The 27,770-nt window shown below is 40.5% G+C and overlaps 1 protein-coding gene across 1 annotated transcript in view; it reads right to left on the bottom strand.

The window, feature by feature from the left end:
- The window catches only part of TRIM24 (tripartite motif containing 24), a 56,857-nt gene that overhangs the window by 19,628 nt on the left and 9,459 nt on the right, over positions 1–27,770 (bottom strand). The window contains exons 2-6 of the mRNA XM_033059021.2: positions 13,449–13,567; positions 5,662–5,809; positions 2,692–2,824; positions 1,318–1,434; positions 192–306 (exon numbers count right to left, since the gene is read on the bottom strand). Coding sequence (XP_032914912.1) covers positions 192–306; positions 1,318–1,434; positions 2,692–2,824; positions 5,662–5,809; positions 13,449–13,567 — 632 coding nt within the window. The remainder of the gene's footprint in view (positions 1–191; positions 307–1,317; positions 1,435–2,691; positions 2,825–5,661; positions 5,810–13,448; positions 13,568–27,770) is intronic.

A 27,770-nucleotide genomic window follows, 5' to 3' on the forward strand; every position in this document is an offset into this window, starting at 1 on the left:
CACCCCTCAAAAACCAAACTTTACTCCACCAAAAAACCCCATTTGCTCAAGTAGCTTGTATAGGACATTCTCTCCACTTCGGAATCACGAGAGGACTTGCAGAGGGGACTAATGCTACAAATTTACTTTAATGTGAACACATAGAAAAAATATTAAGACTGACATTTTTCTTATGACAGAAATGAAATTACCTCCAATTGATGCAGTAGAGCTTTTCCCTTTTTATTTATTTCTACCATCAGTGTAAATATGGCAACTTTAATATCCTGTTCCACCTGCTTCTGATTCTGATTCACTTCAAGAATTCTGTAAGTAGACAGTATAGAAAATAATGTTCTTTAGCTCATAAGCCCATCCTCTAAGTAATAAAACAAAAATCTGTTGCCTAGAGTACAATCTCGGTCATATGCAACAATTAATACATCTATCATCAGATAGTTATAGGCAGGAAAATTACTGGGAGAAATAGAGCAAGTAAGAGTGACCTCTGATAAAATTAATTAACTGGTGGCAAACTCTAATAGCATAACTCTGACATCTGTCACTGATAAAAATTAAATGCTCACTGTAATTGAGACTGTCCATTTTCAGAGTTCCTGCACTTTTCTGGAATGGTCCATGACAACCAGAACTGCTTAAGTCTAATTTTCATCTAAGGTAGAATGGCACTAATTGAGTCATTTCAACAACAGTGCTCAAATTCATAGCAGCAAAGCTTAATGTTATATTGGGGAAACCTGGACTGCAAAGATGAAGGAAGGGTTCAAGTCACACTTAGCATCTCTGACTGTGCTCAGTCTCCCTGGGCACTGCTGCCCCTGAACTCTGCTGAAGGAGCAGCCACTAGGGCTTGCTGCAGATCGCATTTTACAGATTTTTTTATTCTCCTAGGTTTGCAGCACCCAGTGAATAGAGCCCCAAGCATAACAGTAACATATAAATCTTCAAACAGGTCACAAACATTATGAAAACATGAGTCATAACCTTTCACTTTCTAAGAGGGATCTACACAAAGAAAATTAATCTGCTGATGGTGAGAAGCATTTAAGACTGTCTCTTATAGTCTTTATTGCATAAGTTGCTTTGTTGCACCCAACCAAGTGCTGCCCATTAAGTCCACAGGCTGAGCAGAAGAATTGCCTAACACAACCAAGCACACAGAACAGGAACAGTCACTACAGGAAACTTTAGAATTCCTTTTTCTGAAAGAATAAGAGGAGAGAGGCACAAAATACACTAATTTAAACTAATTTCAAGAAACTACAGTGTATGTAAAGTTGCCTTCTGTCAGTTTTACCCTCATAATCTGATACAAACCTGTCTTGAATCTGTTTCCCTGTATATTTTATATACTTAGTCTTCTCCATCAATTTGGTGATTAGTGTCTCAATGATAACTTTCTGGTTCTGAAAAGCTTCTTCTATAAACTGGTACCTGTAGTAAAAAAGCAGTGAGGATTTATACATGTAAAAGGTGTGATACACTTGCTAAAAAGCAGAGTGACTTACAAAATAGTATTTCTTTAATTCAAGAAAGGGGCTGCTCGAATCCAAAATTTAACTGTCATCATGGAAGCATATGTCAGCAAATGCTTATATATTTCATTTATAGTATATTTAATTTTGTACTCTATTTCCTGTCCTACTGGAGGAAGAATTTACAATTTTCATAACTACATAAGGATATTGTGTGATCATAGCCTAATTTTAACAGAAGAAAAATTAATGTTTTGAGGTAGTCATCACTTTTGAATGTGAAAATGCAGGTAAACTATTACTTGATGAAAGACAAGGATGCAGAAATACTGCTGAGTTGGCAGAAGTTGGCAACATTTTAAATCAAGGAACTGGAATCTTTAACAATCTGAGGAAAAAAAGAGGTGGTACATTATAAAAGGGATATAAATCCTAAGGAAAGGAGAATAAAAGAGGAAGACTGCAACTCTGCAAGACCAATATTTGGCCTGTTCCAAAGAGTTTCTCCACCTACTGACATTCACCTAGTCAGGTAAGTAAGCCCTTTGGGTGGTTGCATCAGGTAGAGCAAGCATATTAATATTTAACCAGAGTACATCTGTCCAAAACATTACTGTATGAGTTAACCAGCAAGATTCTTGCCTTGTACTCAGAAGTTGTACATAATTCTGCTTTTCATCTTCAGTGACCAGTAAGAGATGGCAAAAAGACCAGCAATACAAAGATTTGAGTTGTCAAAGTACACTATCAGCCAAACTGTAGGTTACTTCTTCTTTTGAAAGGGCTCTTCACAGAAAAAATCCCTATTTGCTCCACTCTGAAACTATTTGGTAATGTTGTTATATAATCTTGTTGAAGGACAAATGGAGAAATTACATGTAAGTGTACAGTTGCATAACACAGCCCCTGTGTTTTCTAAGGAGTCTCTGAAGAGCTGCATAGCAACAAATTCTAACCAAATAACTTGACTATAAAAAAAGTCCTGGTGCTTAAGTCACCAGATGAACAACGGGAAGAATTAGGTTTTATTCTAAATGTAACAGACACTCATCAGTCACATTTTTTGGGATACAATCTCTGGGTTTTTTTGAGTTTCATGGCAGAAAATTTCAGTTTGCACTTTTTTCATCTGACTGTGTTCCATCGAGCTAGAACTACAATGGACTTCAGGCTACCTTCCTGTGAGATGGATAAAACATCCACTTTGCTTTGATACCTGTGCTCTTTGTGCTCTAGTAACTGACAGTCTCGGCAGGTCAACTTGTCACAGGTTTCACAGTACAACTTCAGCTGCTCCTTTTTGTGGTAAGGGCAGAACACTGGGCGCTGACTGGTCACACCAACTGCCTCTGTTGAGCAAAGGAAAACATTAGTACAGTCTACTGAACTTGTTCAAGGTTTGTGTTCACCTGTTTTTCCTTAGATGAACAAGTGTGTTATCAGGTCACTGAGACTGTAACAGCCATAACCTCCAACTGCAATGTCTCACTCTTGTTGCTCAAGCATGGAGCTACCACCCACACTAATGGAAACTGTCTAGAGCCTATTTTAACATAATCTCTTCTGGCCCCACGATTATAAGCCGCACCAGATTAGAAGCCACACATCTGGGCGTCGGCAACTGTCTTGGGTTACAATACAGGGTGTGATAAAAGGTATCTATTCTATCACCATCTGTTGAAGGTGGGGGCAGTGATCTTTATCTCCATGTGAGATATTCTGCTAATGGGCCATCCATTGAAACCAGGCAGGGCATTGTTCTTTATCTTTTCACAACCCATCCTCCCTCCAGCCAGTCATTTTCTGCTAATGGCCATTGAGTCCCACTGTGGGACTGATAAAATTACTGCATCCCATTGGAAGTTGCTCCAGCCAGGGGGAAGAGCCCAACATTTCTTACCAAGATAAAAACAGAGGTTTTGGGACACTAAGGGAGCCCCTTTCTCCACTGGACTCCAGAGGGAAACCGGATTTCTCCACATCACCACGGGACCTCCGGAGGGAAACTGCACCTTGTACAGGAGCACTGCTCCAACTGAGCCACATCTGTCACTGCAGGAGGATGCAGCCACCATTTAATGGGACTGCTGCCAACACCCTGCCTGATGGGGTGTCAGGTTGTACTCTGACTTTGTCAGGGTTTGGAGTTTGTTTCTTTGTAGTACTGTATTTCTATTTTAATTTCCCTAGAAAAGAACTGTTATTCCTAATTCCCATATCTTTGCCTGAAAGCCCCTTGATTTCAAAATTATAATGATTTGGAGGGAGGGGGTTTACATTCTCCATTTCAAAGAGAAGCTTCTGCCTTTCTCAGTAGACACCTGTCCTCCAAACTAAAACAGTAACTTTTCCTTCTTTGTCCATATATAAGCGGCACCTGATTATAAGCCGCACTTTGGGTTCAGACCAAAATTTTAGTCAAAATGGTGTGGCTTATAATCGTGAAATTACTGTATTTACAAAAAGGAGTAGCCAGTACTGTTGGGGCTGCAAAAGGCATTGCACAACAAGCAAGCTCCTTTCTTAAATGGAGATGAGGAGGTGGATGAGTTAATTTGTGCTCTGCTTTCCTTCTCAGCTGACTTGGTGGAAAGGGGTTTGAGGATATCAAGACATGTATATTCAAAGTGTAGAACACACAGAATGTAATCATCAGGAGATATGAACTTCATTTCAGGACCCCATTCTTAAAGGGTGACAGGTCTCACTTCAGTTTCCAGTGAGCAAATACCAAAGGGTGCAGAAAACACCACCAGATAACAGAAATGAAATCTGTTTCTTTAAACAATTTGATTGACAAAGACTGATTTCCTCGGAGTTAGGCTGGACACTGAGTTCATAAGGATTATACAGCCTGTAATAAAAAGTGGCTTCACAGATCCTTCACTGCAGATTGATAAGGTCTCTTTTTCATACCCATTCATTTACTTTTTTTTCAAGAAATCTAGAAGAAGTTATTTTCAGATTTGTATCCTTCAGTCAAAATTCTTTCCAACTCACCAACAAACTGCCTCCCAAAGAGGCCTGAGTGCACTGAGACCATTCCTACCACCAAGTCATGTTTTACCTAACAGTCCATCAGCCACTTCTACCCACTTTTGTCTTCTGTTGAAAGTACACCCAGTACTCACTTCTGATTAACCATGTGTGAAAGTGAGACACAGAATACATTGTGTATCTTCAAAGTACCATGGTGGAAGATACCCTCTAGGTAAAAAATTACCTCATAATACTAGAGAAGGTGGAATGAAAATAAATATCTGTTCTAATACATGTATTTAAAATAACATGTAACAATTGTTAAAAATCAAATGCAAATTTATATAGTTACAGGAAAAATCATGCAAGTCCAATGGACATATTAGAACCAGTAGAATGTTTGTCAGCATCCTATAATATTTATTATTCTCCTACAATGACACTAAAAGACAAGACAAAGTGGGGGAAAAACTGAAACAAAAGAGGTTCTTACTGAATGGAAATACAACCTTTTCTACTACAGAGTAGTCAAGATTTCTCAGAGAGGCTGTACTGTACACCACATTCACCACTGTTGGCTCCCAAGGCCCAGATGGATAAAGCCCTGAGCAACTGGAACTCAGAACTGAATGCTTGAGCAGGAGGCTGGACTAGATGATCTCCTGAGGTCCCTTCTAGCCTGAATTATCCTAGATCCTACTGAGGAAAAATGCCCCAATTCATAATATACTTCCCTTACATTTCAAGTCCAAAAGATCTCTAGCTAAAATATTAATTTTGGCAGGCTTTTTATCAGAGTACTGAAAAAAAAAAAATCTATTAGTGCTCCTTTTCCTGCTGTATACAACAATAAAGTTCATGTTAAAACTCATGTTGAAATTGTTAGACCTCTAGTAAAACTAGGGGAGTCAAATGCCTAAAGAAGTATTTTCTGCAGCTGAACTCTAAAGTCTAGGCAATAATTTGCCATCAATCCATGTGAAAGATAAAATCTATGGGTATTTATTGGTTTAAAACACATTAAATTAAAAAAAACAAACCAAAACCCACCTGTACCACTGTTCAGCTTACCTGAGACAAAAAAAACCAAACAAAAAACCTAGCAGAAAACCAGCTTTCAATTTATCACTTTTTAAAAAAAGTGTGTTGTTCCAATATAATTTTCCAAAGCAGAAATAAATTCTTTGTGAAATTATGAATATGTTACCTGGAGATACTTCCTCTTTCTGCCTCACAGTATGATCCTTTGTGAACTTGACCCTCTGGTGAGCTCTGATGCAGGTCTTGCACAACCACTCTACACATTCCACACAAAACCCATGAGCTTCTGCATTGTCTTCACAGCTTGTGCAGACCTGGCAAGAGGAAGAAAGGGCAGCTGTTAAAATAAGTTTGGACTATACACACAGGTTGTTTTTCATACAGCATCAGTGCAGTTCCATAGTTTTCTGAAAAAAGTGAAACGAGAACGGAAAACTGCCTGAGGTACAGGAACATTATAAATAACAGCACAGAAGTAATTGAATGTGACTTTTCAAAGAAACAGGTCATTTTGTCAGTGTTACCCTAAAATCTTTGCCTGACATGATAAAAGTCAGACCACTACTTTCTGCCATTCCCTGCACACATAGAAGCCAGACAATGTTCAGTGTCTACAAGATGCTGTTGGGAAGTACTTACTAATGACAGAACACAACCAACACTACTCTGATTTTAGAAGCCTCTCTCAGCTCTCACAGCAGCTTTAATTTCAGCTTCCAGTCACTTGATTGGTTTCAGGAAGCACAGCAGTCCTGAGCAACAAGGCTCCTCTCAATAATCTTAGCATCACCTCTAAAGACTGGATTCCACTTAAGTTTATCAAAAAAGCTACCCCAGAACAGATTTGCAATCAATGCATAAGAATTTTCAAACTGTGGCCTGTTAACCCCTGGGGCTCTTTGGACTATACCAAACATGCAGGGGGAAAAAAAAGGCAAGGCAAACAAACATGTCAGCAGACCAAAATCTCTCTACACAGAGTAAATACACACACAAGACAAAATTGCTACAGCACCACAATCTGAACAGCAGGCTGAAAACACTGAATGATGAACAACACCATTTCACACATAATATAATTTCATTTTTACCATTTCTTTGCAATGCCTTTGTAGTCCTACTTTCAGTGGGGTTTTGGTAGTAAAAAACAGTGAACATGCTTATGCAGATCCTTGTTTAGGTAACTACCACCCATTTCTGGCAACGTTTGGCACTGTTGCAAACCAAAGCCTCAAGGTGTCTGAACATCCTACAGATCACAGTGACAGATTTCTGCTCACAGGAGCAGCAAGGAGAAAATTTTAGGTTTTAGTTTTGTTTTCGGTTTGATTAAAAAACCCCAACCAAACGACTTCTGCACCCACAAAAGGTAAATATAGATGCAGTTAAAGAGGAAGGAAATATTTCTATCTTATGCAGATGAAATATATATACATAGAACTATGCTCCAGTTTCCCCTTCAGGAAAGAGAGGAAAATTAGCACAAAACTTGCCTTAGGCCAGATAGCAAGTTACTGACAGAACTGGAATTTGAACATGAGTTCCAGTTTCCCAATGCTGTGCTTATTCTTCTGGATCATGTTACCTCTTGAATCAAGTATCTTCTGAGAAATGGAGTTACAACACAAGGGCTGTTGACCCCTCTTGTTGTCACTTGGAGCTTGAAGCAGTTACTTTTCATTAAAGGCGACCTGCAAAGGAGAAAAATTCGGGCTTGTGCCCCTTTTTCTGCTTCTTTACAAAAACGAGGTCTGAAAGTTTTATTTTTCGAAATAATCTCAAAAATTTAATTACTCCTTGGTTTCCTTCTTCTAACAAAAAATCTTATTCCTATCCAGACCAGTAGACTAGGGGAAAACACCAAGGTCAGAATGTTGTAAAAAAATCTAGAAAATGGAATTAAAGCAATAAAAGGAAGTGAACTGTAATCAGGAAACTGAAAGTTTTTACTTTCTCTCTTGATTTCAGCTGGGATAGAGTGGGGGTTTTTCCTTAGTAGCTGACACAGTGCTGTGATTTCAGATTTAGTACAAAAATAACATTGATAGCAACAACCAGCACATGAGTTTATTAAGCAGTGCTTATACAAACCTAAGGATTTTTCAGTGAGCAAATTTATTTGGCACCACTTGTTTGTCTTGGGCTTTATTTCTCCCTCTCTCTCTCTCATTACTACTATTTTTGTAATTATTTAATGTTACTTTGTTGCATTTATTAAACTGTTCTTTGCTCAACCTACAGTTTTAGCCTTTTTTCTCCCCTATTCTCCTGGTCATCCACTGGAGGTGGGGTGAGGAGGAAGGGACAAAGTAAACTGAAAGGGGGAAGTAAAAAAGGCTGCAGGGTGCTTGGTTACCAGCTGGGATTAAAGCTTAACACTTGTTATTCACCCTTAAATTAAATGTCATTTTGAAAAACAAAACAAAAAAAATTTTGGAAGTATTCTTAATTCTTGGGGGAAAAAATCCTCTCCCTCCTTTCTCTTTAGCGAGCTGCCTCCTCCTTTTTGTGCCAGTGCAACCCTCTGCAAGACTGTAATGCAAACCAGGATTACACCATCCTAGCCCAAGGCTCAGTTTCATCAGCAATGCTGACTGGACAGGGAATTGAATAGGCAGGACAACAAAGTTTTCACATCAGTCTTGTTGCCAGAGAGGTGTGATTGTACCGTGCCCATAAACATCCAGTTTTCAAAAGTCAGAATGGAGAGTAACATACTGGATATTTGGCTTTTCAGTGTAAAAGAAACAAACAGCAAAAATAAAATAAGCAGAGAAAAAGAACAAAAATGTCTTTCAGGCATTCTCTTAGTCAAAGAAGCAAAACAAAGACAGAAAAAAAATAGGCAGGAACCAAATTAAAAGCAAAACCAACTAACCAAACTCCCCACAACAGTCTTTCCAGATCACCTTTAGCAAAATCAGGCAGATGAACATACCAGGGCATTTAGGTAAGTTCAAAGAATTTTTTAAGTTATTAATTCTGCCTAGATTCCAAGAGCTTCATCTATTTTTCCCTTTTCAATGTGCCTTAATTGGGTTTTTCCCAACTTTTGCTTTGACTTGCTGTATGTGGAATGAGATGAAATTGTGATTCAATAACCAATAATCAGGTGCTGCCAAACAAATCAAAACTCCTCTTTTGTAGTATCAAAAATATATATCCCACCTTTATACTTTGCAAATGCACCAAGTGGACATGAGATAGATTTCTAAAGCTTTTCATAGGCATCATAACTCAAGCTGTCAAAACAGCAATGCCATCTAGGTAGCATCAGATTTGCTCCTGTCCACTTCTGATTTGAAACAGCATTTTCAGATATAGGTTGGATTTTGTCAGAATTCCTACTTATTCCTTCTTACTTGAAAACCAGCTAAAATACATGGAAGTCTAATTACTGCAAATATTTGTTATGCACTTACCAAACCTAAGACTCATTTTATTCTTCTTTTTGTGACCCACACAAGCAGTGTTTCAGTGATTTCAAAGAAAACTCTCCCTAGTTAACATATAAACCTTTATTCTGGTCAGACAGACATTTGTTTTTAATTGAGTTTTTCTAGTAATTACATTTAATTCAGTTACAAGTTCTAGTATTTATAACCCCAGGAAGTGTTCATTCAGCCTTCAGTCAAATTTAATGAAAGCAGAAATTACTCAGCATGTTGCAGGTAAGTACTATTTTAAGTAAATACACAAGCTTTTATGGCAGAAAAAAACACATTTACTTGCAAAAGCTGAGGTAATAGACCTGTCTTCTCAGCTACTGCAGTAACTAACCACTCTTCCAATTAAATACACTTTGAGTTTAAAGAGATTAAGTAATCAAGCATAGGTTTCAAAGTAGTGCAGATGAATATTCAGTGAACACCAAACTTCACCAATGTAAATTAGATGCAGTGCTTTCCCCCACTGGATCCAAACCTCACTGATGCTAATTGTCATGTAACTATCTCTCAGCACACACAAAATCACCAAAGACAGTGACTACATATAATTCTAAACATGAACCATGTACTGACAGCTCAAAATGCACGACATTTGATCAACATGTCCTTCTTACCCACCATCCCAGCAATATCCTCATCTCTTCAGAGCATACAAGAGCATATCCTGACTATTCCTGAGTCTATTACCCACCTCCACAAACCACTGGCTTTCAAAGATGTTTTGGTCACAGGTTCAGCTTTTATAAGCTGTTTAAGCATAATAGTTCTTCTTTGGAAAAACACACAGCGGTTCCTTTGGCACCATACAAACTCAAAGAAACTTATTGCTCTAAGTTCTTCTCATTAATCACCTCATTAAGCAGTCAGACTTGCTTTCCCATTATCTGGATCTAGTATTAGATCTAAGCTGATACCTTGTTTTGTTACTACATTCCCATCATCTCACATAAAACCCAGCTGTTCTTCATTCCTAATACAGTATTTTAAACTCTCAGGCCAGTCACTGGTAAAGATACAGAAAGTTATTCTTATTATCAAAAATATTTTCACACACATTCTGTTTTGAACATAAAAGCTGTGAGAATTAGAACCTAGACAAAAATGCACTAGAGGCTCGGTGTGCTGCACCCATGTTATCACTAAGGTCTTCTCTCTTGCATCAATCTCACATTTCTCATTTTTATTTTCATGGCTTTGCATAGGGAATATTCTTGTGTTAAAGTCCCTAAACTTCCCTCACTTGTCTGCCCTTCAGTCATTCAAATCTAGCACTTGCTTCAGCTACATCTTTTAAGTCTGAAGCCCCTTTCTGCTCACTCTTACAAATGAAGTACAATTAATTTTTATTTTCAAACTTCTCTTTAGAAGTAGATAATTTTGCCAAGTCTTTCAATAAATCCCAATGCAAAAAAAAATAGAAAGTATCTGCTCTTTCAAAGGATTTATGTCCTAGCTGCCCACAACTTACAAAAATTACTTTCAGGAAGATCTCAACTGCATTTCCTGTGAGTTTCTTTTTTTTTTTAGTTTCCTATGCTAATAGCCAGCACAAAACCTTCAATGCTGCCCAGGGAAGCTCTTGTGGAACACATACTAGGGAGTTCTATACTTTCTCCATGCTCACTTCTTGTGCTCCTGAAGTTTTCAGCAGTAATTGCCAGAAAGCACAGCTATGCCAGTAGCGTACTGAACTGCCCAAATCAGCCTCAGGTAGGATAAACACAATTACAGGCACAGGGATAGCACTTCCATGGATTCCAGTTATTTTTCTCTTCCCACAATGCCAGGCTCCACAACGTGCCATTCACTCCTGCAGTTTTAATTCACTATGCTAAAAATTGCTTTAGCATTAGTACCATTTTGAATCTGAAACAATCCAACATTTCATTTGCAAGAGGTCTTTTGCAGTTTGTGTTGAATTGAAATAAAGCAGTCCTTCCTGACAACACACATAAAAGGCTAATTAATCATGGATACACACCAGTGGTTCTAGGCCACAACAATATTTGCACAAAACCCACGCCTTACTTCCAGTTCTAATTTCTTAATCGTTCAAACAAAGCTGCAAATCTACTGAAGACAAATTAACTACCTCAGTAGAAAAATCCTATAAAATAGCCACAGTTTTAGATAGAATTTGGATGATCTCTGATGCAATATTTCCTGCAAGTGTCAGTACCTTTTCTACTTTAATTTCTCTGTTGCCTAAGCTAATGGCAAATTTTCTTTTTTTTCTCTTTGCTCCTTCAAAGGCAAAACAAGACAGGCTTATTAGAAGGCTGTATCACCTCATGACATTCTCCCCTGCACAGTACACAAATCAGGTTAACTATTATTGAGTTAACTTTGCTGTTCCACAACAGAGAAATTTACAGAACAGTGTAGCTTTTTTCTTATGTCAAGGTACAAAGGAATGTACAAAAAGCTTCATTATCACACCAAAATTTATCTGTTCAAAGAAAGAGAACTGCACATCATTTGTTTCCAAGAGGTAAGGTACAGACTTACTTAGCAGGCATCTAAAAAACATCTAGCTCCATTGTTTCAGAAAAAAAGTCAGCAAAAAAGCACATGAATGTCCTATTCTGCTGGTCTGCCTTCAACTACTACAGAAAGTGTGCTGAGTTCAGCCAAGGACCTCAGCTGAAGAACAGACTCACTTTCAAAGTGCAAACCTGCTGGTTTGTGTCAGGGAGAGGGAGAAACAAATATGGGATGGAAGAGTAGGACCTGTCTAGAAGGGATCTTAAGGAAACACAAATGCTTTCCCAAGAGCCTCCCTGACATCTGCTCACACCACTCAGTGAATGGAATTCTCCACTTAACTTTCACAGGAAGCAAAAAAATATTGAGGGGAAAGAGGAGATGATCAGAGACTTTAAAAAAAAAAAGGTTACATGGCCTTGGCCCATTCCAAGGTCAAAACTCTTTATTTGTAGATGTTGCTTATCAAACCTACATCCTTCTACTACTACCACCTAACATCTGGAGGATTCCATCTGCTGTCTCATCATTTCCTTTGTTTTGTAACAATTATTTTCTATTGATATGAGTACAATTTTGCTAATATACCTACAATTTAGTTAGCAGGAATCACATTTATCACAGTATAGTATTAAGAGACTGTGTAAATCTTACAACCATCTGCAAAAGTCCATTTCCTGCAATTCCCACAGGACAAACAAAACAAACAAACCAACATTTCCCCTTGCCAAATCCAAAAAAAGCCAAGTTCAAACAGTCCTACATTGCAAGAACACAGCTTGTACTTCCAGCAACTCACAACTCCAGTTTCTGGTAAGGTCTCATTTCTCAGAAATCCAGTTTCAAAATTCCTTAAAATCTGAACAGTTGAATGGCTTGCAAGACACAAGTTCTCTTCCTCAGAGATGAGGACACCACTTATGCCTTCAATAGGCAGTGAGTTGGTATCATGAACATCTGTTCCTGAGATGTGGCTGTTCACACACACAAGCACAGATTCCAGCTGAGCCTTGAAACCAGCAGAACACAAAATAAAGGAGCTATAAGACACTGCCCCTGAAGCAAACAGCTCAAGAGCTAAGAATGCAGTCCCCCCTAAAATGGGAAAGTGAAAAAGAGGGATTTTCAAAATAAAAGGAAACCATCACCTAAATATTAGGGCAGGAGTTGGAATGCAAGCCACATCCAGACAGAAGCCTTATGAAGGTTCTCATGAAGAATGCACCAACATACAAAGAAGGTTGAATTATTTACAGTAAGTTCCTGGAGTTTAATAAAAAGTTAATGAGTAAAGACATGCAAGATATACTCCCTTACTGGCTAAAAATGAAGACATGCAATATTTTACCACCAGAGATTGTTTGACTGTGACCCTACACAGATGTGACTATTAATTTGGTACTGCTTCCACACTAGGTAGTACTTGCCTCCTCAAAAACATCATGAGAAAATAACCCCACAACAATATTACTGTTCTTCCAGATAAGCAACTTTTATGAGATGGTTATTACTTGACTGCAGAAGAAAGAAGAGGCAGTCTACATAAGGAAAACAAACAAGAAACCCCTACAATACACCATCCTCCCCAGTTAGCATTTTGAGCCTCTTCCTTGGCAACAGGACTCCAGCTATTTAATCCCATGTTTTGTCAGTAATGTGATAATGTCCATTTAGATCTCCTGGTGTAGTGTTATTCAAGTCTCTGCTTCAAAGAGTGCTTCAAGTACCCTGTTCAAAGTACAGAAATTTCCATTCTAGTGCCTATTCCTTACTTTTATCTTTTGCTATTAAGATGCAAGTTTATGTCAACAATTAAACATAGTTTAGGGAAAAATAACCACCTTCTTCACATGCATTTTCATACATTTTAACTGATTTTCCAGAGTAGCTACCCCATGTGATGTCTAAGTACTTAAAGTTCTGTCTGCATATGAAGAACAAAAAGGCCACACAGCAAGAAGCCAAGGATATGCACACACATCCAAAAGGTGTTAACTTGATTATATGTTAATGCACTTACCTGATTTGATTTCTCTACTGTGCTACTGGGAACCTCTGTGGTATCCTTCACAAAAAAGTTATCTATGATGTGTCTCTCTGCACATTCCTGACCACAAATGGGACAGCGGATAACTCCGACTGGGGGGGGAAAAAAAATATCTGATTAAGTTTGCACCAACTAAGATATATTAAACAACTTCAAAGACAACTTGCAAGGATAAATATTTTTGAAAGAATGTTTTAATACTTTCCTGCCAATAAGTTGTGAGCAAGAAAAAGCAAATTCTCATTTATCACTTAAGTAACATTTACCTGATTACGTATTCTATCACCCAAGGTCAAACACTTTCTTGTTTCAATGTCACAAGGAATTTGCCTTAATCTTATAAAAAATAATTCTTTTACTGTAAAGGGAATGTATTCCCATTGATTATTTGTTGTTATAGAATGGATTAAAGTAAACACTTATTAGTGTAGAATATTAATAAGTGACATTGAATGGTATTACATACACACACACACCCCAGCAGTGTGACATGACTGACCTTCATCCATGTCATATGAAAACACAAATGCAGTACATTCAAAATTAATGAGGCAAGTTGTAGAGAGGAAGAATAGGACCTGTATTCATATCATGACTACCTTCACACTAAGCAAGGGAAAGCAAGAAAAACTTAGGAATAAATAAGCAGGGCTCTCTCCCTCCTCTCCTCTGCAAGACACAAGGGGGTACAATTCTAAGACAGAAACATTCTTAGGCTCCAGATTGAAGTAAGCTGAGAACCAGTTACACAAAGGGTTAAACAATTACAGTAATTTCACGACTATAAGGCGCACCCTTATGACTAAAATTTTTCCCTAAACCCAGAAGTGCGCCTTATAGTCCGGTGCGCCCTATCTGATCTACAAAGTTGCGAAATTTGCCACCCCCGAAGTGAGAGCCGTGAGGGGGGGCGGCGCTGCGGGAGCACCGAGTAGCCATGGTGGGGCAGCCGCGGGCAGCCCCAGGCACAGGGAGCAGCGCAGGCAGGAAGGCAGAGGGCGGTCCCGGGCAGCCCCAGGCATGGGGAGCAGCGCGGGTTGGAAGGCGGGGGGCAGCCCCAGGCATGGGGAGCAGCGTGGGCTGGAAGGCGGGGGGCGGTCCCAGGCATGGGGAGCAGCGCAGGCTGGAAGGCGGGGGGCGGCCCCAGGCAGCCCTAGGCACAGGGAGCAGTGCGGGTTGGAAGGCAGGGGGTGGCCCCAGGCGGCCCTAGGCACAGGGAGCAGCGCGGGCTGGAAGGTGGGGGGCGGCCCCAGGCGGTCCTAGGCACAGGGAGCAGCGCGGGCTGGAAGGCAGAGGGCAGCCCCGGGCAGCCCCAGGCACGGGGGAGCAGCGCGGGCTGGAAGGCGGGGGGCGGCCCCAGGCTGCCCTAGGCACAGGGAGCAGCGCGGGCTGGAAGGTGGGGGGCGGCCCCAGGCTGCCCTAGGCACAGGGAGCAGCGTGGGCTGGAAGGCGGGGGGCGGCCCTAGGCACAAGGAGCAGCGCGGGCTGGAAGGCGGGAGGTGGTCCCAGGCTGCCCTAGGCACAGGGAGCAGCGCGGGCTGGAAGGCGGGGGGCGGCCCTAGGCACAGGGAGCAGCGCAGGCTGGAAGGCAGAGGGCAGCCCTGGGTGCCCCAGGCACCAGGAGCAGCGCCGGCAGGGAGGTGTTACTACTTTGTTACTTTGTTGTGCGCGGCGGCCTGAGCCGAGGGGCCACAGCCCGATAGGGGCCGATGGGACCGCAGTACTGGGGGCAGTGGCGCCACAGCTGATAGGGTCAGGCGCGGCCAGCAGGGCTGTGGTGCTGGAGGCAGCGGGGCCACAGCCCGATAGGGGCCGACAGGGCCACAGTGCGCCGAGCCGAGCGAGGGATGGGAGGCAGGGCAGTTGCCGCCAGCGAGCCGAGCGAGGGACGGGTGGCAGGGCTGCTCCGCGGAGCCGCGAGGGGGAACAGCATGGTGCCACAATGGAACCGCGAGGCGGAACGGCACGGCAGCGGAGCCGATCCGAGTGAGGGATAGGTGGCAGGGCGGCGGCGCCGCCGAGCCGAAGCAAGGGACGGGCGGCATGGTGGCTGCGCCGCCGAGACGGGCGGCACAGCAGGAGCGCCAAGCCGAGCGAGGGTTGGGTGGCATGGCGGCGGCGGCGGCGCCGAGCCGAGCGAGACACGGGCAGTACGGCAGGAGCACCAAGCCAAGCGAGGGACGGGCAGCATGGCGGCCGTGCCACCGAGCCGAGCAGGGACAGGTGGCACAAGCAGGAGCACCAAGCCGAGCGAGGGATGGGCGGCATGGCGGCGGCGCCGAGCCCAGTGAGGGACAGACGGCACGGCAGGAGCGCCGAGCCGAGCGAGGGAACGGCACGGCAGCTTCGCGGAGCCATGAGGGGAAGAGCACCACGGCAGAACGGAGCCGCAAGGGGGAGGCGGCCCCGCGGCTGCGCCAAGCCGCGCCAGCCGGCACTGGGGGTGGGCGGAAGTGCCAGGGCCCACTACACGGGGAGGGTGCCTGGGGCTGCCTTTGAAAGCCTACACCGATCTGTGAAAAATGTTTCCAAATTGAGCCCCTGCCAGTAAACTCCAGGATCGAGGGTTTTCGTTACTAATTTGTTACTTTGTTGCATGCGGCACGGATCTTCGCAGCAAAAAAAAAGTGCGCCTTATCTGATCTACAAAGTTGCAAAATGTGCCGGCTCCCGGGGGGTGCGCCTTATAGTCCGGTGCGCCTTATGGTCGTGAAATTACTGTAGTCTTCTCAACAGAATGGAAAGGACAAAGTAAAGTTCAAAACCTGAGGCTGAGTTGTGAGTAGACTAGCTTGAAATGGAAAAGTATGGTATTAAATGTATTAACATTTTTGAGCAGAAATATTTTCTACCTGCAGAAAATAAGAATGTCTTATTAGCACTGAGGCTTGGTTTTAACATCCAAGAAAAATTCCTAAAATGCTAGGCACTGACTTCTTGCTTGAACAAAATTACCATAGTCATTACAACCAAAAAAGGAAGCAATTGAAACTAAGTTAGGCTGAAATAATCACTTAGGACATGGAAGTCACATGGAACAAGCCTACCATAGCACAGTCATGTAAGTTTTACCCTGACACAGATTCTAGACCTTCAGCTCCCATTGAGAGGAGACTTAGATTTAGGGCCTTTAAAAAAAAATCTGTGTAACCTGTTTAACCCAATGAATTCAACACTAATATGTAACTCAACACTTGCTGGTTTATTTAAGTAAACCAGCATGGGCTTAAATTTGTTTCAGTTTCATTTTCACAATAAAATGCAGAAGTACAGAAACTACGAAATATTTCACTTACTGCAGAAGAACTTAATCCCTTACTCTAAGTGCTTCATACAAGATTTAGGTAACTTTTTACTAAGATTCTTCCAACAGATGCTCAAGATATAACAGGCAACTCAGTATAAAGCAGTGCTCTAATACAAGTCCACCTGTTTCACTAAAGCAATTCATTCTCAAAAATCAGCAAGCAGTTTTTCACTTGTTATCAAGGCATTTCACTTTCATCTGAACAGCTATGATGTTAGGCCTGATTTTACTCTAAGTGCCATTTTACCAGTCTGCATTTCAATATGCGTTTGTGCAGCTTCCTTTGATATACAAATTCCATTTTTTGGCTACAACTTTTGTAACTTTTTTTTTTATGCCATCATCTGCAAGGATAATTGAGAAATTCAGTTCTGCTAAGTCAAGTAACTAGCAGAGCTGCAAGTACTGAATTTCTCCTGTAATTAAGCAAATCAATTCACCACAGCCAAGAGTGAACACATTTCCTAATACTCAAAGCTACGCACTTTCCAAAAAAGACTGTTTTTTACGTTTTTCAACAGCACCAATTACAAACCACACTCTCCCTGTTCCCTTACTGCTCATTCTTCACCCTTACAAAGCACAGTGTTGATACCAAAATCACCTAGGGAGGAAACTCTCAAGACAATTTGAAGTATTAAAAACCAGACATTTTTTATTGCAGCACGCTGGACACATAGAGGCCATTTCCTCTAACCTGCGTTGCAAAACTTGACAAAAGGATATTTATTCCAACATCATAAATATTGATTACAGTGTACTTCCTGGGTAATACATACACATCACTTTTCCTAGAACTGATTTGCATACATCCACCTCTTAGTAGGAGTCTTTTCATGCTCCTACAGGGTTCTCTGAAGATCACATTCACTGAGAGCTCCCAGCATTACAGGCGACCTTTCCTTGAATTTCTCTGAAGGCATGCACTGTTGCCTCTTGTTACATAACTTCCACAAAACCCACTGGATTACTCACTATCTGTTTATCCACTGGTTCCAGCTACATGAAGCAGCCTCTGTGTCTACTTAAACATTCTTTTATCTAGTTCTTTAAATACATTATTCCCTCACTTGGACAAGTAAAGTATCGTTGAGTTCTGTTCCTTTTATCACAGGTGTCTAAGGCAGTCTTTGCACGTGTTTGAGAGATGGGTATAGACATAGAATGAGGCTGGCAAACCAATTCAGGTGTGGGTGTATTTATCCTGCTTTCCCAAGGTTCACTTTGATTCCCTGCTCTGCTTCACTGACCAAATGCACTACTGACTACAGTGGAGCAACATGAGAAGCAGCACAAGGATGAGAAGAAGACAACACTACCACTGGAGATTAAACCTGGAGCTGCTGAACCAGATCAGCAACATTAACCAGGGTTTTAAAGTCAGCTTGAGTTGAAAATATGGAAGACAAGGAAGGGGAGGCAAGAAATCAGTTAGCATACCAAATGTTTTATGTGTCTTTTCACCAACAGAATATTGCCAATTACCTGTACAAGAAATCACTTAGAATTTCTAGTGGCACATGGGAGAAGGGGAATAAAAGGAAAAATTGCCTCTAACTCTCAAAATCTTCATTAGTTTTCTTTTCTAGAATTCCTTATGCTGTCCAGTCTTGTCAGGGGTTTCTTCTGCCACTGTGTGAGAGTAAACTTGCTTTTGTTATAATCCTGAATTGATGGCTGCTATACAAATAATTTTAAACCCAAATCTAGCCAACTTCAGGACTTCAAGCAAAAGATCTTAAGTATCAGGGTTTATATTCATCAAAGTAATTCTGTAAGATTCTTATTTCTTTTTAATGGAGCAAGCACAGGAAGGTGAAAACACATGACTTAAACTGGGAGGAGTTTCATAATCATCATGGTGATAATTGTGAGGATAGTGAGTGAGCCGATCTCACATTTTTATCTGCTCCTTTGTTCCAGGTGTAAGGAGTTAAAGAACATAGCTGCCTGTCTGAAACACTGTCAGAGCCACAGAAGGACTTTGCCAATGAGATAAGCACAGAATGGAGTGACAGGATGGCTTTATTTCCAAGCGTGGCAGAGGTGAGACGTGCTTAGCTCATTCTGGGTAATACATCCAGACAAAAATTCCCAATATAGAAAGGTGGGTAAAGAAGCAACTGCTCATATACACATCACTGGTCAAACAAAGATCACCCCAAGTTCTGGGACAGCTGAAATCTGCCACCACCACCAACCACTGAAGCTGCCTGAAAATGCCTCTCCCAATAGCTGGAGCTTGGACTGTAAGATAAGCCACCACAGCAGGAACGTGAGATAAAAGGGGCGCTGTTGTCTGAGTGTTATCTCAGATATAGGGGGAGGTGAACCAAGCTGGGGGAGAAGAATGTATGGTCCATAATGGACACAGCTGCAGAATTTATGGGCCACAAGGAAAGCCAGTAACTGTGCTGAAATCAGCTTGGATTGATAAAATTCTGGCAGGGGGAGATTGCTACCACCAACACAAACAAAGAGGAAGACTGAGTACAAGGACTAATTAGCATTAGAAGCAAGGGAATCAATTAACCAATAGAAGAGTACAACTGTGTAGCCAAGGAGCAGTAATTCAGTTTTTTGCTAATATGCATGAATAGTGAAAAGACCTGGAGATTCCCACTACTGAAAAGTCCAGGGGTGAAGAAGGATCAAAAGGACACTGGATCTACAGGTGGTGACTATCTTCTACCTGATCTCTCTCCTTCTGCTCTCTTTTCCATTTCTTTCTACCTTTCTCCCTGACATTCCATGTTCAATAAAATCTGTATTATTGACTTCAGCATATGATCTTGTTCAAATCTTCATTTGAGCAGAGGCACATCTCAATAGCTGGTTCTTAGAATCAGAAAAACTGTTTTTTCAGCTGTAAAGGGAGCTGGATCAAGCATACGTGGCTCTGGAGTAGGAGTAAAAGAGAAGACCTCCACCCTTCTTAGCAGCATTCTCACAGAAAAACCAAGTACAGTAATTTCACGATTATAAGCCGCACTGAGTATAAGCCACACTTCCGGGTGCCAGCAACTTTTCATTCTTTGTCCATACATAAGCCACACGTTACAGAATGTGATAAAAGGTATCTATTCTATCACCATCTGTTGAGGGTGGGGGCAGTGATCCTTATCTCCACGGCAGATATTCTGCTAATGGGCCATCCATTGAAACCAGGCAGGGCATTGTTCTTTATCTTTTCACAACCCATCCTTCCTCCAGCCAGTCATTTTCTGCTAATGGCCATTGAGTCCCACTGTGGGACTGATAAAATTACTGCATCCCATTGGAAGTTGCTCCAGCCAGGGGGAAGAGCCCAACATTTCTTACCAAGATAAAAACAGAGGTTTTGGAACACTAAGGGAGCCCCTTTCTCCACTGGACTCCAGAGGAAAACCGGATTTCTCCACATCACCACTGGACCTCCGGAGGGAAACTGCACCTTGTACAGGAGCACAGCTCCAACTGAGCCACATCTGTCACTGCAGGAGGATGCAGCCACCATTTAATGGGACTGCTACCAACACCCTGCCTGACGGGGTGTCAGGTTGTACTCTGACTGTGTCAGGGTTTGGGGTTTGTTTCTTTGTAGTACTGTATTTCTATTTTAATTTCCCTAGAAAAGAACTGTTATTCCTAATTCCCATATCTTTGCCTGAAAGCCTCTTGATTTCAAAATGATAATAATTTGGAAGGAGGGGGTTTACATTCTCCATTTCAAAGAGAAGCTCCTGCCTTTCTCAGCAGACACCTGTCCTCCAAACTAAAACAGCAACTTTTTGTTCTTTGTCCATATATAAGCCACACCTGATTATAAACCGCACTTCGGGTTTGGACCAAAATTTGAGTCAAAATGGTGCGGCTTATAATCGTGAAATTACTAGTTGTGGAACCTCACATTCAGATTTTGCTTGAACCTGGCCAGGACACTACAATGCTATCAAAAGCAGCAATGCTGGCTTCCTCGCTCCTTCACTTCTATCCCATGGTAACTGACACATTTGTGCTGCCTCGCAGTGAGCTGGACTAGGGACTGCAATATGGACCCAGTGGGGCTGTGCTAGGAAAGAAAAGTGTTTTCCCCCACTGGCTACAGGCTTGGAACATGTGTACCTCTTTCAAGGAATGCTAGACTGCATTTTAGGTAGGAAAAATCATGGCCCTTTCTTAGTCTTCTTCACAAGTTACATGCTGCACCCACAAGGGCATCTCAAGCCATTCAGTGGAATGGGTTTCTAGCTCATACAGTATTATTTTCAACTAGAAATTCAATTTCCTGGGAGTACATTTGAGACCACTGAAGCCTCCCAAGACAATAGGAGGAGACTTCTGGTTTGCCTCAATTTTGGCTCTTTTGCGTCTTCACTGTTGCAAACAGGTTTCAGAGCCAATTTAATAAAGCCACTGGATGATGATTTGTAGATCCAAGAGGGTATTTTTGTTAGTAGATGCAAAGTGCTGTACTAAAAAAAGGAGGATTTAATAGTTCCCTTTCTTCAGATTAAATTAGTAAAAAAACCCACTAGTTTTCTGAAAAAGAGCTCTCTTTATTAAATAGAGTGCTCAGAAGCAACTGGCAATTTTACCTGCAACAACACAGTCATTACAGAATAAATAATTAGGGTTTTGTACAGCAATCTTTCCCAGTTTTTTACAGATGTTTTGCTTGAAATTCTAACTATACAGGTTTCAGAACAAAAAAAAATATTAACAGCAAGTTACACATGCAGTTAAAATGTCTAAAACATGGACATGCTAATTAAAACTAATAAAAGGTATGTCAGAAATTGAAGGCAGCACCAGCTATAAGATTTTTAACATAACTACACAAAAAATTAAAGTGTTGCAACTGTGAGCTACAGATTCTTTTCTCCTCTTGCTCCTTCTATAGATACCATTAATACTTGCAAGGCTTTTCATTAAAATGCATGGCTTTGAGGGTAAGCTGGTTATATTTACACAGGTCATGTTTCCCACTTAAGAACACACACTTAGAAAACTTAATTTGAGAGGCAGTATCATGTGCAATAACATCTGAATCAATTTTTAAAATAATTACTGCTTTCCTCTTGCTTCTCATTAAGCCACTACTGGTGCTGCAAAATTGGCAACTTCTTCAAACCAGTTTGTTCCAGAAAAAGCTGCTCCCATCTAGTTGTGACAGCCTGCTGCTGCTAGTAGAGGGGAGATAGGTTAAACCAATAAGCAGGCACATCTCAAGGGAAAACTGGCACCTACTGCCAAGATATAAACATTCCAACCCACCACTGATCTAGCAGAAAGTTTATTAAAATGATAATTAATTAACTGTTAATATAAAGTATTTTAAATCCTTTAAAATGCAAATAAATGAAAACCAGACAAAGACTATTAGCTGTAATCCCCCCTCTGGAAGAGTGTTACAGGCCAGTTTTTATGCTGCAGTACATTGACTTTCTTGGAAAGCACTGCAGAGCTGAATTAAAATATTTCAGCTGCTCTGTGAAATGGTTCATTGTCCTTGCTATACATGCCCAATCTTCAAACATTTTAGATAGCATGTATTAGACTTCAAAAATTGTACATTTTGCAAGGATTGACTCTCCAGACACTTCTGAATACCTTAAGAAATTCTGATGGCAGAGTTTACATTCACATCCAAAGCTGTCCAATGTATTTTCTTCAACAACACAATTCTAAGAAGTGTCATAGTGCTAACAAAAGAAAACGTTGTTATTGTGGGATAGACAATGTTTAAGTACAAGATGATGAACAATAAGTCTCACTGTCTTGCAATGAACATGCTTAAACAATGATGCAGAAGCTGCCAACAAGCCAATTGTCACTGCTGACTGTGATGAGCATTTCTTTCATCAAAATTAAAATACATTCTTTCCAGTCCTGAAATTGTCAAGTATTTCCAAATGGTATGTAATGAATTCAGACATATAACATGCAAAGATTTTTAGGATTCTGTGATATTCTTGCATCTTTTTTTCTGATCAGTCATTTTGAAATAACATTCTGAAAGTGGACTTAATGCTGTTTAGATTTATACATTCTACTGAAATAGCATTTTGCAGATACTCTAGGATCTTGCCAACAGCGCTCCAGTCCATTGTATCCATGTGTCTCTGGAACAAGGAAATGAATACCTTTCTCCATAATAGCAGCATGTTAACATGTAATAATTAATTTTTTAAAAAGATGACTGGGATAAAAAAATTTTGCTGTCAGAATCTCTGGTATGAAGATGGACCCTGCCTTAGAGCACAACACAGCTAATAATCATTTCTTTGTAGCACTACATTTCATACTCTGGTCTTCATCTTTTTGAGTTCTCATCTACCACCAGCTGTGAGTACAATGCATCTATTCCCAGAAATCATAGTTATAAAAACACAGGTTAGCAGAGTATCATTTGGACAGTTTGTGCCAGTCACAACTCAAAGAACCAAGCCCTTCTCAGGCACTGAAGGAGTGAGTTCTTTTCAATTCTTTGTTGAAAGGATGAAAACTACACTCCAACATGTGCCACTCTGGAGCATTTTGCCCACTTCTGTTTAGCTCCAGCTAACATTGTTCCCATCAACACTGAGCAGATGTGAAGGTAAAAAAATCCTCAAAAATAACTCCCAAGAATTTGGATCATATTAAGGGAACCAAATTGGACACAGTAGTGAGAACAACAGTAGGCAACAGGCTTTACTCTGAGCATTTCAGTATAAATGTCATCCAACCAGGAATGGCAGTGCAACTCAAGGCCTTTGACTAGCCCATGTTATCCCCCCCTCTCTTCTTCAAGGGCTCAAATGCATCCTCACAATCTGTCCCTTCACAAGTCTCCCCCATTCTCAATATATTCACCACTCAGTAACTGGAAACTAACCAAGAGACTCAGCAAACCACCCTCTTGGCCCTCATTTTCGAAGCCACTAGCCCCAGGGGAGCAATTCAGGTGCCTAAACAGACATACCTAATTTGAGGGTAATATCCTGCCTGGCTTCCAGCTACTATTCCAGAAAGAACCTGTGGGTTGTGCAGCACATTTACCAGCCCGTCTTAAAATATTACAGGCATCCCAAAAATTCAGAAATGGCAGAAGATAGTCTGTTCTAGTTTAGACAGCTGAAATTAAATTTACCTGCCTATTCTATGCCATGTATTTTTGATATTGTGATTTTAAATTCCTGTTGGAGAGCACAACTGAGGCACACAGATCTTTGCACCCTAACCAACTGCAGTCTGTAGCCTCAAATGAAAACTAAGATTAAAATGCTGAAGTGTCAATATTCTGAGCCATCAACTTGTGAACTGCAGTGTTCATGGCATTTGTCTATATTCTGCTACATGAATATTTATTTTCAAGTTCTCAAGGACATTTCTCAAGGACAGAGATCAGAAGTCACCAAGACTTCTATTATGTTTCCTTCAAACTATCTCAAAATACAGATTACAGTGATGCAAAATATAATGGAAAACTTCATCAAATTCATCTGTAAAACAGGGAATGGCTGTTTAAAATACATAGAAATAATATGTTGATTTAAAATAATAGGCTCTGCCTTTGTTTAGGTTATTTTGTTTGGTGAGAGAGTGGAGAGATTAATTAACGTCTCTAATTAATGTCTCTTCAGTATATTCCTCAATGACACTATGGTAATAGCACATTTACCATCCAAGTACACTGTCCAACACTTAGATCCCCAACAGCAAGAGGAATTTATGTATTTATCAATAAATTCTGAATATTTAAAAATCTGTAATATAACAAATATTTCCACCTGGCAATATTTTAAAATTTTCTAGATTTTTTTTAAAGCTTGCTGTTCACAGGAACAGAGACAATGTAAAGCATAAAAAATATTTGATAAAAATTCCCACTCTAATAAGAGAAAACAATAAAGATACCTATTTCCTGCCATTTACATCAGATAAATCTGAGTGCTCTGAAAGACATTATTAATGGAATAAAAAAGTAAAGCTCCAAGTCATTTAATTTATTTAAGTAATATAACCCAAGACTCCCAAATCCACTCTATTCTGACTACAAGTTGTTTTTAAAAGGTGTTAAACTATAAAGCTTGTCACAGGCAGGATTTTTGCATCTATGAAAAAGCATCTCTTAATGGCAGCACAAAACTAATACTGATTTATTATGCTGACTCCACAGAATAAAATTTTGCACCTGAAAGATGGATAAAGTTTCTTTGCAGTGTTGCCAAGTTTTAATACCTTCAGTGGGATTCATCTAAATGTTACATGAATTTCCCTTCATAGTCATTGCAGACACAGGTAATAGTTAGGTCATGAGTTGTCTCCTTGTTAAAGCAGATGTTTACACTTGGTCAGATTAATTACATCTTAAAAACATCCACTTCTTTTCAGTATCTACACTAATACTCTTATCTACTACTGGGCATCAACTTCAAATGCAAGATTTCCTCCAATATCTAAAACCAGACATTAAGAGAATATCCTCCAAGTACACTGCAAGTTAGATTGCACTTTTGTATAGATGGCCAGCAATAAAAAGCCAGCTCACTTTATATTCTTCTCTTCCATGTGCCCAGTATGCCCCAGCACCATTGTAAGGGTTCAAAAAGCATGGTGCCCAGCTGTTTCCAGTTCCCACACAGCTTTAAGATTACCAAGCTGGAGCAATACATGCATTGTGAGATTCACACATGGCTATGCAGCCTGTAAGAATCAGCATTAATTAAGAAGCAGTGTTATCATCTCCTCTGACATTGCATTAATATGAAAATTACTGAATGTAACTAATAAAACATATTCCTTCTGGGTTGAAGAGATGCACTAATTGATCAAATAAGAACAACAGGGATTTCTAACAGCTGCCCTACAGCTTTGAGTGAACAGCAGGTTACAGAGCCAGCAGTGATACTGCTTATGTTCCCATGGAGTATCTCCTTCTGTTGCTGTAATCTGCAGTAGGTAACTGAACCATGAGCCAGAGCCTGATGGCTGATGTGAATGAACATCCACATCCACTGAAGAAATCTTGTCTTCCTATGGTTTCCTCCATTTTCTCAGAACTAAAGAAGAACTCCTTCAAAGGTGCTTTCCCAGCATGACACTCTCAACACTAAGAAGGAAGGTCAAGAAAATTCATCTCCTACCAAAACTGTTCTTCATAAGTGCCATTTATACACCTTCTGTCCTTCAGACTAACTCAATCTCTTTCCACCTTCTTGCACCATACTGCCTCAGAGAATTGATCATGAAGTTCTGGAAATACTATACTTGGCATCTAATACCAGCTTGGCAATGAACTAGGATTGTCCTTCTATTCCTTCTTTATTTTAAGGAATAATCACAAGGGTTCCACCATAGCATTGTGATTCTTTATCTACTTGTCTGGCATAATGACAAACAAAAAGCAAAACCAAACAGCCACAACTTTAAGCCAGAACAACAGAGATTCTGGCAAAAGTTTGAAGCCAGACATCCTGCAGCTTACAACACCTACACTATATTCTCAATAATTTAGATCAGTCAAAAAAAGCAGCCAAAGAAACCATTTTAAATCTGACCTCATCTCGGTGAAAATGGGAGCAGGGAAAAGGAAAAAAAAACCCACACAGTACATAGAATCAGATTGGAATACAATACAACAATAATACTATTGCTAAATGGACTTGTAAAGGATGCAAGATTAGCATTTAGCTTCTTAAAGAACCCAGACTACATTCAGCTCTTGCACAAGGCGATGGAATGCAGCAAAGAAGACTGTCAGCTGAATCCATTTGGGATACCCATAAACACAGTCATCTTCATTTTGCCAAAACAGCTTCTAAAAATCATTATTTTGAGGAGAGATCTTTGGCCCTGTTGAGTGTCAAAGGCTGTGATAATAATCTAGAAGACACATGAGCTACCACAAATCATGGCTTTGCTCCTAACTTGTACTAGCTGTAAGGCCATTTCTGAAAAGCAAAAGGCAACAGAGTACAATTTCCCTGCACAGTCCATCAAGATGCACACAATTTTACTGATGGTGGCAGTGCAAAAGTCTATATATCAAATACTTATGCACTGAGTGATAAAAGCAGTACTTGCAAGGCATTCTTATGGTACAGACAAGAGTTATGACAAACACAAGATAAAGAATGATTTCTTTCGTTTTTTGTTTAAAATTCACTGCTAGATGTGGGAAGACCACAGGTCCTCACACATGTTCCATTCCAGAAACATCTCAACACTCTTTCACAAGACTGGACTCTGCCTTTGCTACAAAGCAGAAAATAAACATTCTATTTAACAACTTACAAGTGCAATATTTGAAGAAAGAGCAGCTAGCATCTCTGGACTCCCACTCAGATAAACCATCTGACCTCCACCTGTGTTTGTCCAAGGAAAGAATTCTGTCTGTTTTGAGGCAATACTTACTCAGGCAACATTTAATACATAAGCTCTGAAACCACATTTGAGTTTCTTGCATAGAGAAGGAACTGAAGAAAAGTTTAGAACTTCTCAAAGAAGATAAAGTTCCTTTAACAGTTGATGAAGCTAAACTATCTAAGTACTCTAAGTTCAGTGATCCCTACTTGATGGAGATTTCCCTACTCGAAATGAGAAGATAAAACTGAACTATTGAAGGCCAAGTCTGTAGTTAGTAAGCTCAATAAATAGTCCATAAGCTAAAACAAGTGAGAACAATAGCTGCTAATGTGTGATGAAAGGCCCCCAAACAAGACAAAAGCAAATAAGGAACAGAACTATTGAGTGCTGAAAAGCAACTGCTTAAGCAAGCAAAGGTAGGAATCTGTAAACACGAGAAAGAGATAAATCTAAGTCAGGCATATGACACCACCAGGGTTTCAAAGTTTCCAGATATTTAGCCATTACTGAAGTCCTGCTATGGGACACTACCCATCATTATACAGCTCTACATTCATTCAACAAAGCCTGTCCACTAAACAGATTGTCTTTATCTCCATGTCCAACTGATGAGTTAGCTGCTACCCTAATTTATGACTTTGGGGCTGTGATACTGA

This window comes from Catharus ustulatus, chromosome 4 (assembly GCF_009819885.2).
Source record: "Catharus ustulatus isolate bCatUst1 chromosome 4, bCatUst1.pri.v2, whole genome shotgun sequence".
NCBI classification, from domain to species: Eukaryota; Metazoa; Chordata; class Aves; order Passeriformes; family Turdidae; genus Catharus; species Catharus ustulatus.